Below are 20,037 nucleotides of genomic sequence, written 5' to 3'. Positions count from 1 at the left end.
CTTCCTGAAGTGGGGTACCTGGTTCTAGGGACTGGTAAGGAGGATCACATGTTTCTGACTTTCCACTACAATTATGACACTGTCTATCTCCTCCCAGCACAGGTACTTCAACATTCTGACAAGTCCTTAAGCCTTTGAGAACCAAATGCTCCAACAGCTTTATATCAAGATCTACGTCCACAGACCATCCACAGTTAGGAGAGCCGGCTGTCATGAGCTCAGGGTGAGCCTATGTCTGGAGTCGGAATCCTTGGTGCTTGACTTTTAGCTTTCAAAAACTGTGGTCGAGCCCATACAACTAAACTGATTTAATCTCCTGTCTTCAACTTGGTTCTAACTAGCTAGCCCATTGCTTTCCAGATGCTATGCCCTCCATAAGTGAGAGTCCTGTTTTAATAGAAATCATGCTGATAATAGCTACACCAAGAACAACAGAAACACCTTCAATCAGTTCTTAAAAATTTGCATTATTTCATTCACTATTCATTATAAGCTGTAAGGCAGGCACTGTTAATGTTCCAACATGATGAGTGAGGAAACTAAGAAAAATGAAAATACTAAATGAGAGTCCATGATGTGCCCCTACACAAAGCAAACGGATGGTGGAAAGGAGGTTTGAGCTCTACACTCTTCAGCTCCTCTTCTGTAACATTATACCTCACTATGATTTTCATATCTGAATAGACCTGTCTAGAAGGAAGACTCTATTACTAACTTGAAGAATATTGTAGTATCAAATCACACATCTAGAAAATTTGTGTACGAAGATCAAAAACAATATCAAGGTCATATCTAATCAATATTAGATCAGTGATTTGAATCTAATTATGTTCAACTATAGACAGAATTCAAGCCCTTTCAACACGTATTACACTGCTTCTGTCCCAACAGTATCATGACTACTCCTCCCCTACCAAATGAGACCTCTTAGGTGGCTATGCTACCCCAGAATGAAAGGATCTGGTAATGTTCTAGGTAGTCATCTGGAATATATGCCATTATAGCAAGATGTGAAAAGAGAAAAGAATTAGTTAAGTAGTTTTTTTTGTTGTTGTTGTTTTTGTTTTTGCCAGCCGTATTTGGTTCTCTCCTAGATCTCTGGGCTGCCAGCCTCTGGGTCCTGGCCCTCTAGGCAGTGTCAGGAGTGAGCTTCCTCTCATGGTCTGGGTCTCAAGATGGACCAGTCATTGGTCGGCCACTCCAACTATACTCATAGATTGGTGCCTAGCCCAGTGGTTATCACAGAGGCTTCACCCAGCAACTGACAGAAACAGATGCAGAGACCCACAGCCAAACAGTAGGTAGAGTCTGGGGAATCCTGTGGAAGATGGGAAGGAAGGATTGTAGGAGCCAGAGGGGTCAAGGACACCACAAGAAAACTCACAGAATCAGCTAACCTGGGCTCATAGGGGCTCACAGAGAGTGAATCAACAACCAGAGAGCCTGCATGGGACTGACCTAGACCCTCTGCACGTATGTTACAGTGTGCAGCTTGGTCTCCTTGTGGGACTCCTAACAGTGGGAGCAGGGGCTGTCTCTGACTCTGTTATCTGCTTTTGGGATCCTTTCCTCCTTCTGTGTTGCCTCATCCAGCCTTAATAGGAAAAGAGGTGCCTCATCTTACTGCAGCTTGATACACCATGGCTGTAAGATATCCATGGGGGGGGGCTTGCCCTTTTCTGAAGAGAAGTGGAGGAGGAGGAGGAGGAGGAGGAGGAGGAGGAGGAGGAGGAGGAGGAGTGGACTGGGGCAAGAGGAGGGACTGGGAGAAGAGGAGGGGGAAACTGTGGTACCATTGGGATGTAAAAGCAAAATAAATAAATAATACAGCATAGCAAAACACATTGCCAGCATTTTCTAGCTAATGGTTAAGACCTTCAAAGTGGCTTTTACTTTAATTCTCTGAATTGAATCTGGCCTCTGTCTTCGTCTCTTCACCCTAAGAATATAACACAAAAAAGCAAAATAATTTATAAATGCAAAAAAGAAGCAAAGAGGCTGGGGTGATGGTGGTGGATATCTTTAATCCCAGCACTCAGGAAGCAGAGGTATGCAGATCTCTATGAGTTTGAGGCCAGCCTGGTTTACAAAGCAAGCTCCAAAACAGCCAGGGTTACACAGAGAAAACCTGTCTCGAGAAACCAAATTAATGAATTAATTATTAATTACTAATTTAAAAATAGATTTTAAAAAAAGGAAAAGAAGAAGGAACAAGATGGGCTGGGAAGTGCCTACCTAGTGGGCACGAAGCCCTGGGTTCAATTCAGGATATCACATAAAGAGCTGAACATGATGTCACACACCTGTCATTCATGATGTCACATAAAGAGCTGAACATGATGTCACATGCCTGTCATTCATGATGTCACATAAAGAGCTGAGCACAATGTCACATGCCTGTCATTCATGTCACATCAAGAGCTGAGCACGATGTCACATAAAGAACTAAGCATGATGTCACATGCCTGTCATTCATGATGTCACATGCCTGTCATTCATGACATCACATAAAGAGCTGAGCACGATGTCACATCAAGAGCTGAGCACAATGTCACATGCCTGTCATTCATGACGTCACATAAAGAGCTGAGCATGATGTCACATCAAGAGCTGAGCAGATGTCACATGCCTGTCATTCATGATGTCACATCAAGAGCCGAGCACGATGTCATATGCCTGTCATTTGAGCACTCAGGAGGTAGAGACAAGAGGATCAGAGTTGCAGCCATCTCTGTTATATTGAGAATTTAGGCCCTACCAAACAACAAAAAGAACCTCAAAACAAAAACAAACAAACAGTGAGATATGGAAGACAGAGGAAAATGTTGAGTATCCATCTCACTGTTATTACAGTTCCAGTGTGGTTTAATAGAGAATGATGGGAATGTTCCATAAAAAAGGGCTGGGGACATTTACAGAAGGTATCATCCCAAAGATTCAAGAAGTGCAATGGGTTGAAAGGTTCCCAAAGACATTACCTTTTATGCCCCCCAAACACTTGATGAGGGCCTTCTTAGAAGAACCAAGAAGAGTCACCAAAGATAAGAATGCTAATTTGAAAGTTTTGTTATATTTATGTTATGTTTATATGTTTCAAAAAGAAAAAAAAAATTCTAAAATGAAAGTGTAAAATGCAAGAAAAGGTTAGAAAACTAAAAACAATTTATAGAGTTAGAGTTAGGGGATGCTGCTCAGTAGTTGCCCAGCATGGTTCATCCCAACCACATTAAACATACACAGCAAATTAAAAACCGAACAAACTACAAACTACTTCAGAAAAGACAGCTTTTCCAACTGCTGTGACTAATATACTGACAGAAACAAACTAAAGAAGGAACTAGTTGTTTGGACTCTAAGTTCCAGAGAGTTAAATTCTTTATTGCTTGACTCTAGGTGGCTGGGTAGACCATCACAGTGGCCAAGCATGTGACAAAAGTTGTTGACATCACGGCAGGTGTGGAAACAGAGACAGGCAATGCACACTGGCTTGGCTTTCTCCTTTACCATCTCTTATTCTGTCTAGGCTTCCAGCCTACAAGACTCTATCCAGAGTCTCCACAGTTACTTCTCTCTGGGAACATCCCCAGACACACCCAAAGGCTTGCCTCACCAACCTCCTAGGTGATTCTAAATCTAATCAATCTGACAATGAAGGTAAATATAAATGCTGATGTAATAAAGTAATTATGTTCTACACTGTGGAACAAGAAACACCAGACATAGACTTGTGACTCCTTCTAGGCCACACCCAGTAAGTTCACTGCATCTTCTCTTTCCTACTTTTTACAACTGAGAACTTTCTGCACCAACTGGTCTGCAGGTGATTTATATGCAGTGGCTCATTTGATTCTCCTGAGAGTTGCTATTGTTTTCTTTTTACATTGAGAAAACTGACATTAGTAAGTTAAATAACTTTCCTAAGTTCACATATTTAAAGCATAACATGTCCAATAGCAAATCTCATGTTAACTCTGAGACCCTAATCTAACATTTTATTTGAGAGTCTTTGCAGGCACTAAGAACAAGAGAAGACTTGCATTTCTCTAAGAATCACACAATGACTGACACACAAACCATGACTCACTTTTCAAGATCTCCAAGAACTATTTATTCTGCTCACACAATAAATGAGTCTTCACAGCTTAGACATTTCCCCGGGTCTTCATCTAACACTAACGTCTCATGTTATTTTCTTTACATTTTATCAACTGTCTTCCTTTTAAAAATGCATATTCTCCACTTAGATCGCTATTTTGGAACAGTTAGGGATTTAAAAAAATTTTTAATTCATTTTTATTTTATGATCATTGGTGTTTTGCCTGCATGTATATCTGTGTGAGGGTGTCAGAAGCCCTGGAACTGGAGTTACAGACAGGTATGAGCTGCCATGTGGGTGCTGGGAATTGAACCCAGGTCCTCTGGAAGAGCAGTCAGTGCTCTTAACCGCTGAGCCGTCTCTCCAGCCCCACAGTTAGTTATTTTAAAAAAGGATCAAATAGCTCATAATTCAATGGTTCCAATACTAAGATGCAAATGAATATATGTATTCTGAAAGAAAATGCTAAGACAAAATAAATGGAACTATAATGTAGCCTAGGGTGGTTAATACTCGAGTCTGAAAGATGGGCTCTGGGCACAGCAACTGAAGATTCCAAGACAAGCAAACACCACACGGATGAAGCTCCTTCACTCAGCCAGGAGCCAAGCTCAGTGGCAATCCTCTCTCGGCACTTCAAGTTGCTATCTAACACCACAGTAACAGCTTTGAGCAGAGGTAATAGACAGAGGACCAACCACCTTTCTTTCCTGACTTTAACCATTTTTAAAGAAGGCCAAACTCCTTCACAAGGAAGGGTAAGACCAGTAACATCCATAGAATAGTCCACTCAAAACCCGGTGCAGGCCTCTAACTGCACCATTTGGGATGCAGAGGCAGGAGGAGTGCCAGGGGTGTGGTGCAGGCCTCTAACTGCATCATTCGGGATGCAGAGGCAGGAGGAGTGCCAGGTGTGTGATGCACACCTCTAACTGCATCATTCGGGATGCAGAGGCAGGAGGAGTGCCAGGTGAGGTGCACAACTCTAACTGCATCATTCAGGACACAGAGGCAGGAGGAGTGCCAGGTGTGGTGCAGGCCTCTAACTGCATCATTCGGGATGAAGAGGCAGGAGGAGTGCCAGGTGAGGTGCAGGCCTCTAACTGCATCATTCGGGATGCAGAGGCAGGAGGAGGATGAGTCTGAGGCTGACCTGGGCTAAACAGTGAGATCTTGTCTCAAAAGAAAGAAAGAAAGAAAACAAAGGAAGTCTAAAATACTTATAGTTGAATCTACTATCTGACAATTTACAGGTAAATTATATAGGAAACTTATGACTCAAAATGTATTACAAGCCATCAATAAAATCTGCCTTTTGAAGGCTCAAAGAGAGACCACCTCCCACATCAACTATACACCTACCTTAGCGATTTCTTCTTCTAATCGTTCTTGATATTGTTTTTCCATCAACTTAACCATATTTGTTTCTTTCCTCCCTTCAAATCCACCAGGAAACTAAATGAAAAAGCAAAATATGACATATTTATTTATACAAATTGTATTACCACGTATTTTAATCTCTTAATCTCAAATTTTTCTAAAATAATATCTTAGCAAATTTCTAGATCCTTTTAACAAAAAGCAAATTTCAGTTTTTAATTAATAACATCAATAATAATCCTACTAAATTATGCTTACTACTGTGAAGAGAGAGAAAGATATTTACACTTATAATTAAAAATTCTAAGACAGGTTAAGGGTACTTAAAAAAAGATTATGTTTCTTTTATGTTAAAGCTGTGACTGCGTTTCTTGGTTAAATGTTTTTCTTCTTCTTTGTAGTTGTATGATCCAATTTTCCAAAATATGAATTTGTCAGCATAGCAAACATTAAGCATTTCCTAAAATATAAACACATTCTTAGCATCAAAGTATTTAATAATGATGTGAATTTCTTTTTTAATGGGTCAGTTTTGTTTTTAATGTGTTTTAAGTTTATTCATTACGTGAGTATGTGTGTGCACATGTGTGTCACTGTGTGCATGTTAAGGTCAAAAATTCAACCTGTAGGAGTGTTTTCTCTTTCTACTATGTGTTTTCTGGGGATCAAACTCAGGTCTTCGGCAAGTGCCTTGGCCTGCTGAGCCATCTGCTAGTCCTTATGCGTCATCTCGGCCCTGTTGTCTCTGGCTCAGGATACTAGTCTACGCAGTGCAGATGTTCAGGGGCAGGTGGGCTTGGCCTTCTCCTGCTGCTGCTGCCGCTGCTGAAGGCTCTGCCTGACTTAGTCCCTGTGCTCCTGGTCCAGGACACCTTCATCTTCACCAGGTCTGCTGTGGACTTTGGCTTGGGCTGGAAGACAGCCTTAGGATCAGGGTGGTCCCTAGCTTCTCTACCTGCTGCTGCTCCGAAGAGATCGTATCTGCCAGGGCTGCTCAGACAAATGAGCTGTGCAGGTACAGCCTCCCTCCCACAGTGTCTGCACCTCCCAGCCCTAGAGCTGCTTCCCACTTCTGTCTAGCTCATTCTCGAGGCTATCAAAGTGGGGCTCAGCAGCCCAGGGACCAGCATGCTGGTGATGCCCCTTGCTCTGCCCATCTCCAGCACATCTCAGAAGGGATGGAGCTGTAGTCCATGTACATGGCCTGAGAGCAGGTAGGTGAGGTAGGCCTACCTTATGTTGAACATTACTCATTCCACATCCATAAAGACTGTTATTAGTGTGTTCAAGATAGATGATAGCATTGTAATTTCTGAGCCATGACTGAGCTGTCCAGCCCAAGAGTTTAGAGCTGTCTTAATCTTCCCTTGACTCATGCACACAGGTCACAAACCAGGTCCCTGAAGCTGGAGCCAAGAGGAAGTGGAGGAACTTAAGTGGTGTTACATGTTCACAGTGTGGCACAACGGGCTGGTTTTCTGCCACATATGTAGAGCCAGTGGTTCTGGGTCACAGTGAGCAGTGTTTCTGTGATGCTGATCTCACATATGAGCTACACTGTCACTCAATCCAAGACAGCCACATGACCCAGATGTTCTTCTAAAGCCGAGTGTCTCCCAGTACTGAAAGTATTCAAGTGAGGAGGGTCCAAACTGCCCCACACTCAAGCCAAGGTGCTCGTCAGCATGTGCAGGCTCCACAGTGCCCATGACGTCAGTCTACAGCACCTCAGCTGTCTTCCCCATCTCCCTTTCCCGAATCCAGAGCTCCTCAGCAACCGGCAGCGTAGACCAGCAGGCACCCTTTCTTCCTGAGCCTCGGGCACCTCACATTTGCTTTGAGTTTTAGACTTCAAGTTGGGGCACATCTATCACTGTGACAGAACTTGTAGGCCACCTCCACAGTGGCGGAGGGGTGGGATTGGAACTGGGCTCTGGGTCCCACACAGGTTTGTTCTAGCTTCTTTGGAACCTGGGACTTCTTGGAACTGTCAGTGCTCCTTGGCCTCTGGGTGCTGGCTAGGGCCTGGTCCTCTTCTTCAGAGATGGCACTCAAGAGGTACTGGTAGTAGGCAGGAAGGTCTCCCTTTCCAGTACCACATCAATTCTTCTTTGTGGCCTGCTGTGCGTCTTTCTTCCAAGCAATACCCCTGGCTAGGTCTGGGGGCTGTCTCTGTCTCACCCACAGAACAACAATCCACACCCACTTACGTGAATTTCATCCAAATAAATAACTCATATGAGTGCAGGAGAATACAGAATGTAGTTTTATCTTTCCCTGATGCACAGATTAAGAGAGAGCAATGATCTTCATCTTCTCTGAACGCAGATTGAAGGTCAGAGTTCTGCTGCTGGAGATTTGAATAGTGGAGCAGGGTGTTTCCCTGTGTGGCATGCACTGTTCAAAGAGCTTTTATAGAAGGTACCACCTCTGCTAGAAGAGGACCCATCCATCAGCACTAGGACCTGGAATCTCAAGTGTTCCTGAACAGTAGTTGAAAGATGGCCTGTCCTGATTCCCACAGTAGGAAGATAAGGGCACTGAAACTGATTTCCTATGCATAAGTCAGTCTCTCTCTCTCTCTCTCTCTCTCTCTCTCTCTCTCTCTATATATATATATATATATATATATATATATATATATATATATTCACACATCTATGTATGTTACATCTATCTATCTATCTATATTCACACATCTATATATATGTTACATCCATCTATCTATCTATCTATCTATCTATCTATCTATCTATCTATCTATGTTACAGTAATAAAGAAAAAGAGAGGGGCACATGGGGGAGACCTGAGAATGGAAAAGAATCAAAGATGATGATATAACTATACTTTAATCAAAATGAAAAAAAAATCAGGACAAAATTTAAATTGATAACATTACTTGGGTGAGGAAAAAGAAGACAAAAAGCCCTCACATTTACTTTCTCTTTCTCAGTGTTTTTCTTGAGCTAAGAAAAAAAATGCAAATTTCTTTAAATATTTTAAATCTTTTGTCTTTAGTAGATAACTACCAAAACACATTCATAAAAATGACAGTAAGAAAAATCAGGGTATTTAAAATGTTTAAAAATTAATGAGAAGAAAAGTAATACCTCTGTGGTGCTGGTGATATACTCATTTAGACAATTTCCACGGTCCACTATTTCCTGTACATCAGATTCTTTAAATACCACGGAATCAACGCAGAGGCTAAATATAAATAAAAGACGGTGACTGATGGTAGTAAGGGTTATGAGTCATTTTCCAAAGTTTATAACATACATACATATACTGGGAAAGGTGGAAACAAAAAAATGATATGCCAAGGCTGACAGATACTGTAACTTAAGTCCTATTTTTGTCTAACTTTTATATTTAAAAGTAATGTAATTAAAAGAGTATTTCTGCAGATCAACAAATAAACTTCATACCATTTTAGAAAGTATATTATATGTCTACAGGAATTAGTTTTATAGTTATTGAAGATACATTATCTAGTAAAAAAATAAAAATTACACACACACACACACACACACACACACACACATACACACACACACACACACACTTACTTCAGCCTGGAAGAAGGCACACACCAAAAGTCAGAACGGTCACCTGCAATGGGACTGAGGTATGTGGCAGGAAGAGATGGTCCTGAGTTTACATAGTTACTTTTGGACTTTGCTGGTTTTTAATCGATTCTTTGTGTTTTCTTCAGCATCTGTCTCCATTTTACATTGTCTATAAGCATTCATTAATTTATGAATTGTTCCCTAAAATGCTTAGTGTGCATAATAAAAATAAAGGAACACGAACAACTAGGAACACAGGAGCAGAGAAAGGGAGGAAACTATAATTTTCATTTTCAGGAATATAATTACCCACTCCCCATTCATGTATACCTACACTGCCTTCTTTGTTCCAGTCTCCTACTTACCTTCTCCAATTTCTTCTTCTTCTGTTCTGTTCTACTTTTTTTCTCCTATCTCCCTCACATTCTGTTCTGTCTAAAACTGACCATATACAAACAATGTCATTGTCTAGCTTTATAACTTAACTTCTGATGGCATTTAGCCCTTTTCAACTATTCAGTAATATAAACAATGCTACAATATTAAATATAATATATCTTTGATGTTTCCATCTTTTATTTCTCTACGATAAAAATCTTATGGCTGAAATCCTGACACTTCATTGGCAATGACTTTATTCTGTAAGCTTTATTGGTATTTATCCCAAACTGAAAAAGACTAGTTTGGTTAATGCTGAATTCACTGCTACCCTCTAGAACCAATGTGTCCACTGGCCCCTTCCTATCTGATTTCACCCTCTATATAAATGCAGTCAAGTCCCACATTCTCTATTAAACAACACAGGATCATAGTATTTTTTCTATGCTTCCAATAACATGTCTATCACATGTGTCAGTGATCATTCTTTATTCTATTTCCTAGTATTCTAGTAGGCAACATTACAGGAATGTGCAATGAAAATGTTATGCAGACATGGGCTTAAATTCTAGAACTTTTCTTATGTCTCTAGTTTATAGTCCCAACCATTATTATCTTTTAATAATTACTTGTGAATAATGCTTACTCCAAAATTACATTGAAATACCTGAGAAAAGCCACTTTATATACATCTCATTCACTTTTTAAAGATCAATTTTAAGTTAGTATATACGGAATTCAATAACATTATGGCACTTTCTAGCAAAATGTATTTTAGCAGCTTCTCCTCACTGACTTTCTTATGTCCTCCTTCCCAGCAGCTTCTCCTCACTGACTTTCTTATGTCCTCCTTCCCTTAAGCCTTTTCCCCTCAATTCCTTTCTGCTTTCAAGTCACAATGCATCCTTTTGCCCTCCTCCATCTTCAACAGCAACTGTTTACTCTCAGTCTCTATTTTTTAAGCCTTACACTTATTCTCTCTCTCTCTCTCTCTCTCCCTCTCTCTCTCTCTCTCTCACACACACACACACACACACACACACACACACACACACACACACACAGCCATTACAAGCTTGGATCTGCATACAAGGGAAAACATTTTGTCTTTGTGAGTTTGGGCCACTTTGCTTAACATTATACTTTCCAGATTCATTAATTTTATTGCAAATTTTATAATTTTATTTTCTTCTACAACTGAGCAAAATTTCATTTGTTAAGTATGCTGAACATTTTGATTACTCATTCATCTGTTGGTGGACATCTAGGTTGGTTCCACTATTTGTTATTGTAATTAGGGAAGCAATAAACATGGATGTGTAGGTATCTCTGAGGTAGGATACAGAGCCCTTTGGGTGTGTGCCAAGGATGGGTATAACTGGGTCATGCATTAGCTATTTTTAATTTTCACATTTTTAAAAAAAATTATTTTGAGACAGGGTTTCTCTGTGTGGCCCTGGCTGTCCTGGAACTTGCTCTGTAGACCAGGCTGGCCCCAAACTCACAGAGATCTACCTGCCTCTGTCTCCCTAGTGCTGGGATTACAGGTGTGCGCCACCATCGCCCAGTTATTTTTAATCTTCTAAGAGACCTCTGTATTGAGTTCCATAACGGCTGCACTAGTTTGCACTCCCACCGTCAGTGAATACGTTCCTCTCTCTCCACATCCATGCCAGCATTTGTTGTTATCTGATTCCGTGATCTGAGCTGTTATGGCTGGGGTGAGGCAGAATCTCATTCATTTGGATTTCCCTAATGGATAAGGATGTGGAACACTTTTTAAGAATACTTATGATTGACCGTTTCTGTTTCTTCTTTTGAGAACCATTTGCTCATTTCATTAACCCATTTGTTAATGGCAGTTTTGGTGTTAAATTTTTGCAGTTACTTCTCACTGCTGGATATTAGCCCCGAAGAGCAAAGATTTTCTCCCATTCTATTGGCTAGATGTTTGCTCTGCTGGTAGTTTCTTTTGCTGTGCAGAACTTTTATGTTTCATTGTGTGTCTAACCCTCCTTCCACAGTGTCTACTCAATGCTCTTCACAATTTCTACTTCATTTAATCCTCACAATCCTAAGGGAGACTATTATTATCTGTTACTACTTAGAAGTGCTATAATCTACTCATGACCATAGAGACAGTTAGTGCAGAGACCAAATGGCTCGAAAAGTCATGGACTTTTCAATCTCAAACATCTGTCTAAAAAGGTTCTGGCGTGAGGTCACTAAATTTTTGTTAAATGAAGATTCTGTTTCTCTTAAACTATTTCAAGTCGACTGCAGAGGAGAGTAAGCTCTTAATTAAAAATGTGAGGAAGGCCAGGAAGCTGGGATGAGCCCAAACGCAGAAAGAGCAAAACCGTCTACGTTCTCAGGACACCACCCCGCCACTGCCGCCTTTCCTCACATACTGGAGAAAGTACCACTAACTAAAGGTTAATCACTAGTTAATCACTAATAACGGACTGTTTGAAATACACTGACTGGCTGACAGAGAATTTACATCAGACACTGGGGAATGCCAGCACTGCATAACGAAGTGAAGGACATCCAGTGGAAGGATACTGGCCATAACAAAGCAGTGAGAGCGAGGTAGGAATGCACAACAGATCACATCCACTGTCTGATTTCATCCTCCAGAACAACACCTTTATGAAACGTAAGCAAAATTCCTACGGTAAAATGTCTTTGGGTCACATTTATTTCGTGCATCTAAAAGGCACAGAATGATCTCTTGTTTTTTTCTTCTTATGTCTCTGATCCAATTACACTTCAGTCTTAAAATAACCTCTGTGGATCTGCTGACGAATGACAGACAGCACATGCACAGATACCTTGGCTGCACTGTGGCATCACAGACGGTCTGAAGACTCCCCTGCAAACCCTGGATCTCTGCCGCAGAATGCACTTCCGTCTCTTTCAGCTGCTGCTGTAAGCTGCTCACAAGGCTCCCCAGCCCCTGCATGTGCGCTCCTTGGTCTTTACTCTTTTCACCCTCCGGGAGAGAAGACACCTTGCTCTCATGACTGACATCTGTGTCACAGGAACAGAATCAAAGGCACACTTTTGGTAGAAGTTTCTTGGTGACAACGCAGAATTACTTGTGTGTACAGACAATACTTGTGATTCTTTAAAAATACGCTTTTAGCGCTAACTCAGGTTTCAGTTTCACTTATTCTCATTAAAGAAAACAGCGTGACTCAAGACCACAGTTTCTATCCTCGTGGTTGTAGTACCACTAAGTCTAACAATTTTACATCTTTAAGTTTAAAACAATTTAGAAACAGACTGTAAGAAATGACAAAGGACCAAAGAGATGAGGGGTCTAGACTCACACTTTAAAGATGATAAAATTGAACAAGAAGATGACCATGAAATGCCCAAGGTCATCAAATTATCACAGATCTTTAAGTAAAAAAAGTAAATTTGTAACATAAAGTTCTGTAGTGTGTTATACACTTAAAATTTACCAGTATTGTGTAAATTGGCTGGAGAATGAACTGACAAAGATTTTGCTTCCTCTTTTGCCACATTTTCTTCAGCAAACTCAAGTTTCATACCATCTGTTTGCTGTCCATCAATCTATTGAAAACAGAAAAACAATGGCATAAATATACAATCCACGACTTTGAAATCTATACTAAAACAATTAAAGAACTTTGCATTAAGTTTGTTTTTAATGTCCTACAATTGTGTTGCTCTGAATCAAACACTTTGTTTCCTTTTTGACAAGTGACTCACTGTCATGCCCATGGAAATGAAATTGTATTGGCAATGTTCTTTTATATCCAGAGGAATGTTCACTTTCCAAAAACAAATGTGTCACAGAAATCTGAACTGAAAGCCCTTTAAAATTTTAGTGCAAACAACTACTTTTTATTATCAATACTTGACAACATAATTTCTATTTACCTCTGGATGACGGGTTTAAGAAGGTAACTGACAAGCAGTATGCTGCTCATTACAATCAACACACTGTTCAAAAATTTAAGAATCTGCATGTCCAACATTGAGACAAGACAGAGGAAGACTACAAAATAAGCTTGAAAATACACACACATGCTGTGGGATGTATGGCAAATGTGTTGCTAATTAATCAATAAAACACTGATTGGCCGTTGGCTAGGCAGGAAGTATAGGCGGGGCAAGGAGGAGAATAAAGCTGGGAAGTGGAAGGCTGAGTCAGAGAGACACTGCCAGCCGCCACGATGAGAAACAGCTTGTGAAGATGCCGGTAAGCCACAAGCCATGTGGCAAGGTATAGATTAAAGGAAATGGATTAATTTAAGCTATAAGAACAGTTAGCAAGAAGCCTGCCACGGCCATACAGTTTGAAAGCAACATAAGTCTCTGTGTTTACTTGGTCGGGTCTGAGAGGCTGCGGGACTGGCAGGTGAAAGAGATTTGCCCTGACTGTGGGCCAGTCAGGAAAACTTAAGCTACAAATGGCGTCCAACGTGGTGACAAGAGTTTCCACCTAAAAACTGAGAAAAAAGTTTCTAAAACGGAGCTAAAAACAGTTCCTAATTGTCTCTCTCAACTGAGCGGCAGCTGCTGGTTTCAGCTACTGGTGGGTTCCTGGCGTGCGTGCTCAACCTGCACAGGCCTCTGCAAGTGGTACATTAAGCTGAGTGGTGGATTTAGCCTTTGCTAGTACAAAGCAGAAGAGGTTTTTGGACTACACGCTGCTTGGATAAAAGCATAGACCCACGATAACTCCCAGAGCTGGCGGTAAACGTAGCCATGTTGGGAAGCTGAGGTGGGCGGAGCCAGCAGCCACAGCTGCTGCAGTTTAAGGCAAGAGATTCACAATAAGACAGATTCAGATGTAATAGTTTACAATGTGTGTAAAAATGTACGTAGGCTTGGAAGAGAGAGAAAAAGGAATATATACAGTTGTATAAAGAAATACATAGTTTTTAAAAATAAAGTCTTTAAAGAGACAGTAAAGGTAATATAAAAAATAAGCCACGTAAAGATGAATATTACACAGAGAATCTGGATTATGTTGTCTTTGGGACTTTTAACTGCAGAAAAACATTTGATCATAAAAGATGTTGAGTTAAATCAAAATGTATATTTTAAAGATACTTTGACTTCAAAATTTGGATGTAAGGATGTGTTGCTTTGGAAAGGAGACTCTGCTTTTGTTTCCACAGAAAGCCAGAGGCTATGGATTTGTTCAAGATTAAGATACATCAGGTTTGACCAGCCAAGACCCCCTGAAGGTCTCCAATGACACCATGGCCCAGATGATCCAACATCCAGAATGGTTTGAAGGCATCTGGCTCAGACGATACAGCCTCATGGACTATTCCATAATTCTAAAATTTTCTTTGTTTCCCCATAAGATACAGCGCCCCCTTCCAGCAGGAAGTAGTAAGAGAAGCTACGCCCAAATTCCCAAATTATATGTAATTTTACTTTGTTAAGGTTAAAACCTTCCTTTTTGAAAAAAAAAAGGGGGAAGTGCTGTGGGATGTATGGCAAATGTGTTGCTAATTAATCAATAAAACACTGATTGGCTGTTGGCTAGGCAGGAAGTATAGGCGGGGCAAGGAGGAGAATAAAGCTGGGAAGTGGAAGGCTGAGTCAGAGAGACACTGCCAGCCGCCACGATGAGAAACAGCTTGTGAAGATGCCGGTAAGCCACAAGCCATGTGGCAAGGTATAGATTAAAGGAAATGGATTAATTTAAGCTATAAGAACAGTTAGCAAGAAGCCTGCCACGGCCATACAGTTTGAAAGCAACATAAGTCTCTGTGTTTACTTGGTCGGGTCTGAGAGGCTGCGGGACTGGCAGGTGAAAGAGATTTGCCCTGACTGTGGGCCAGTCAGGAAAACTTAAGCTACACACACACACACACACACACACACACACACACACACACACACACACACAGACTCACAGAGTTTATCTGTCCTCATGGAATTCATTAACTAGCTGAGGAAATAAGACTATTCGAGAAGTCTGTGAAGTCTAAATACAATGACAGTGACTCAGAAGAAAGACTGAAATGGACCCTAGCAACTGGGGAAGAATCCAGATTTGACCTGGGCCTTAGGAGTTTACAGCAATGACTTTCTGGAAGGATCTGTGAGAAGACCTATGCTTTAAGGAATAAAACCAACCTGCTGACAGAGGCTTAGGTTAGAAGAAGGGGAAATAAAGCTAGTTAAGTGAAGAATATCTGTGGAGGCCACAGAGGTTCCCAGTGAGTTCTGAGCTTGTTTTACCCAGCAGGGATGCATTAGAGGATGGCTTGACCACGTGTGTGGTTACCAGGTGAATGGAAAGGTCTGCACTTGGCTGGGCTGGGGGAGGTCTTTTGCTCCACCCCTTGGCATTCCTATAAAAGGCCCTTTAGAAGATACAGGAGGGGCCAGGAGATAATCCAGGCCCTCCTGGGGCTATCCTGTGTTTCTATGGTTTCTCTCCCCTCTATCTTTCTACCTAGTATCTCTTATCCCTCTCTCCTCAAGGGTACCCTGGAGAAAAAGTGGGAGTGGGTTCCCTCACAAATGGCGCCCGAACAGGGACAGGGGACTTGGTGAGAGGAGAATTAGAGGGCACTGCGGTGTAAGGGGGCATGCCCAATAATAAATTAAAAATAAAGGCTACGGTATTTTATTCTCAGGAGTGAAAGTGAAGTGGCTGAAAGAAACGCCGAAGTGAAAAGTGAGGCTGCAGCAAGTCTCTCTGTATATCTAGGTTCCTTCTTTCTCTCTCTCTCTTAGTTTCTATCTATAAAATTAAGTAAAAATATTTTAGGATTAGGTATAGGAATATTGGGTAAGAATAAATTCAGAATAAGAGTAGAATTAGGAATATTAATAAAAAAAACTTAGGGTAAAATAGAAAAGCAAGATAGAGGAGCTGTGTTCTTGGGACTATGAATGCAGATTCCTGGGAAGAATTATGAAAAAAATACTATGAAAGAAAATGGGCAGAAAGATTCCTGTGGAAGCTTTTGGCCTGTGGACAGCTTAGATCTAAGCCCCGAGTAGCAGGGAAATTTTTTTTTCCCTGAGGCAGATGCAGGCGAGACAAAAACCCTCCACTTTGCTGATATTGCCACTGTATGAAAACATCATACCATCAGAACTAGTTTTCTCTTGGCCATGAAGCCGAGAATATGGAAAAGAAGTCTCGGGGAAAACTCAGTAATTTCTCTCTAAAAAATTAAAGCTTTTTAAGTCTTTCCTTCTCAGATCTCTTTTCTTTCTGTAAGAGCAAAATTAGACTCACCTGGAAGGAACATCTAACAGAATGGGGAAGTCACCTGTAATTGCCCTAGGAAAAACACCTCTTGGAACATGGCAAACCCTCTCTGCTAGTCCTGTCTCCCCTTCAAGCTAGTATTAGAAAAACAGCAGACACTTTGGACCCTAGTCAGAGTCCCCTGCGGCTAGAGCCTAGTGAATGAAGAGAGAATGAATGAGAGAATGAAGGTGGAAAGCCAAGCAGGGGCAGCTACCCGCCAGGGTGGAGCCGCAGCAGAGACAGTGAGAGACCCAAGGAAAGCTACTGGCATGGAGAAAGCAGTTAGCAGAGGCTGGGCAGAAGGGCAGCGGCAGGGACTCTGCATCTTGGGGGAGCAGACAAGTCAGGACAAAGAGGATCTATCCAGGGGGAAAATTCTCTCTGAAAAAACTCTTATTTCAAATACCCTGGGGAAAAAGTGGGGGTGGGTTCCCTCACATATATCTAAATTACAAGGGACTTTAATAGCAAGAGGGAAGGGTCTTGACTTGCCAGACAAGATGAATATAGGATGCTATGAAAACCAGTGAGTAACAGGATAAAAGCTATGTTCCAAGAGGCTATTTTAATTGGCCACTATTCTCTTTATTAGGTGTTCTCTACCACACACCTACCTCCTGAATATGTTACTTATTTCCTTTCTTATGTGTGTATGTGTGTGATTACATGTGTATTCATGCATGTTTGTGAATATACATATTATATGGGGGTGAATGGGCATGGAAGTCAGAGGTCAATAGTAGATGTTTTCCTCTTAAGTCTCTAGCTCAGGTTTTTAGTTTCCTAATGCATTAGGCTAGACTGGTTGGCCAGCAAGCCCCAGGGATCCTCCTGTGTCCACCTCCCCCACACTGGGATGCAGGATATGTCACCTTTCACATGGGTTTGGAGGGATTAAACTCAGGCCTGCTTCCTGCATAGCATGCACTTTACTGAGCCATTCTCCAGCCCCTGAGTACATTTAAATGGGGGCTCTTACCTATGACCTCCCAGGGGAAAAATAAAAAACCATCAGACAATATCATAACTTCATAGCCTAATATTTTACTATCTTTACTATTAATTCACAAATACCTATTGAGCTTTTACTATGTGCAATCCAAGTGCTGTGCTAACAGGAAGGAATAAACACAGGATTCTCTGATTTGAAAGTTTGGAATCTTATGGAAGAGGCAGATCAGTAAACAATTACAATAAAATGAAAAGTAATGTGATACAAACATATGCCTAACAGAGAGCCTTGAAACATGAAAGAAGAAGAGCAACCAGGCATCTAGCTAAGAGGAGCTCAGAGGGACAGAGGGAAAGATGTCCAAGCCTAGGAAGACAGGAGAAGATGGCACAGAAAGGAGCATTTAAACAACTGGAAGAAGAAAGAAGAACAAGCCAAAAGGACGGGAGGAGGGTGGGTACCACTAGGCAAAGCGACAGCATGCAACAAGGTGCAGGAGTGAGTCTGGGTTCATCTGACTGAGATGGGCAGTTTCGGGATGCCTGTCTTTAGAAAGGCCTGCTTTTCTCTTGGCAGTAATTAGAAAACCTGACAAAGAGCTCTCTATGCTAATACAGACCTGCCTGAATAGTTAATTGTGGTTACCATCGCTACACAGAAAAGCACTAGGATCTGTGTCAACACTTGCAGAGGTTGCTTATCTACCACTTGACAGAAGACTTTGGACTCCTAAGCTCAGGTGAGCACTGTTGGTATATAATTTGAACATATTACACTCACACTGGAAGAATTAAAGTGTGTCAAGTGACTCTACTGAGCGAGGACATATGCACCTGCTTTCTTTGGGACTTTGGCCACACACCCTTTCAAGCTCTTCCAAAGCTGACTTTGCCCTGTGTCCTTTAGCTATGATGGGACCTAGCCCTATATACAACTGAAAATCTTGAAAATTTACCTAAGCATTTTAACAGAACTGAATGCCAAAAAGTATCCCAAATAAATGAAGGTCTCTCATGACTTTTTTTTCCTACAACTTGAAAATCAGAACACTTATCATCGACAATATAAGCTTTATTTTTGTGATATGGCTATTAAGTTATAATATGTTGTGTATGTCATCTTCCCTGATTTTTAAAACTACATTATAAAATAACTATAGCAGAACAAAACTGACACATATGGATGTTATGTGAAAAAAAACTAAACTGTCTTCTTTAAAATATACAAACAGACCCATTTCCTTAAAAAAATATTACATGTAACAGGCTAAGGATATAGTTCAGTGACAGACTGCTGTCCTACAGTGTGCCTTTGTTCAAACTCCAGTAATTAAAAAAAGGAAAACCATCTATATAATTAAATACAACGGTTTCATTTGCTTAACATTTGACATTCATATACTTAATTCATGACTTAAAAAGCCACCTCAGAGAGTTACAGAGAATTCAATTTCTGCAAATTTCTTCAGCTCACTGATAAAAATGCTCTAACACAAACATATAAATGGTTACTATTTCTGCTATTCTTTTTCATGTTCACTTATTTTAGAACTTCTGGACTGATGGGACAGAGGGTAATAAAATAAATGCAAATACCATATTTTCTATCCCACAGACCTTGCTTAACCGCGTCTGCAGTACCACAAGCTTGCTGTATTCATCTGTTACTTTACTGAGAAGGGTTTGCACGTTATCTTGAAAATCTGGATAAAAAAGCAGCAATTATAATAATTTCACTTTACAGTACAAGTTTACCTTTTTATAAAATATGATTTACCAACTTACAACTTTAGAAAAACATCTGGTAGTAATAAAACCCATATATCAAGTAATAAAAAAATTTAAAAATCATTACATGAAATAAGTGGTATAACATTAACTTGAAAACTTCATCTCAAAATACATTTGTTTCTATAGCTATTTATTAGTGGGTTGCTCATTACCTATACAAATATACTAAGAACATACAGCTGTGACGGAACAGCAAGAAATTCAAGTTATAATTTGTTAAGAACAAAAAGAAACCAACACCACATCTATATGAAGGAAGTTATCTCTTTCTTTGGTTAGCCCTAGTTGGCCTGGAATTGCTGTGTAGACCCAAAGCGCCAAGGACTCACTGAGATTCACCTGCCTCTGCCTCCCCACCATGAGTACTGGGTTAATGGCCTGCGCCACCACACCTGGCAAAAGGTATTTTTTAATGTATCTCACTACTCAAATTTTTGTTGTTCACTTTTAAAATTATAAATCATTAATTTAAACTTAGTAAACTCAGTAAATTTTAAAGATTTTAAAAGGATGCACAGTTAGAACATTAACAGAAAGAATTAGAATGAAGAAATGGGTGGGAACAGAAACAGAGGAAAAAGAAACAAAGAACAGTAGAATGTTTAAAT

At 40.6% G+C, this 20,037-nt stretch overlaps 1 protein-coding gene across 6 annotated transcripts in view; it reads right to left on the bottom strand.

The window, feature by feature from the left end:
• The window catches only part of Akap9 (A-kinase anchoring protein 9), a 126,367-nt gene that overhangs the window by 69,761 nt on the left and 36,569 nt on the right, over window positions 1–20,037 (bottom strand). For all 6 annotated transcript variants that reach the window (XM_059257314.1, XM_059257312.1, XM_059257317.1 and 3 more), the window contains 5 exons: window positions 19,256–19,341; window positions 12,894–13,005; window positions 12,258–12,456; window positions 8,587–8,683; window positions 5,459–5,551 (listed from right to left, as the gene is read on the bottom strand). In XM_059257314.1, coding sequence (XP_059113297.1) covers window positions 5,459–5,551; window positions 8,587–8,683; window positions 12,258–12,456; window positions 12,894–13,005; window positions 19,256–19,341 — 587 coding nt within the window. The remainder of the gene's footprint in view (window positions 1–5,458; window positions 5,552–8,586; window positions 8,684–12,257; window positions 12,457–12,893; window positions 13,006–19,255; window positions 19,342–20,037) is intronic.

Source organism: Peromyscus eremicus, chromosome 3 (genome assembly GCF_949786415.1).
Source record: "Peromyscus eremicus chromosome 3, PerEre_H2_v1, whole genome shotgun sequence".
Classification (NCBI taxonomy): Eukaryota; Metazoa; Chordata; class Mammalia; order Rodentia; family Cricetidae; genus Peromyscus; species Peromyscus eremicus.
Note: the sequence above shows the minus strand (reverse complement) of the source record. Positions and strands in the feature narration are given on the sequence as shown.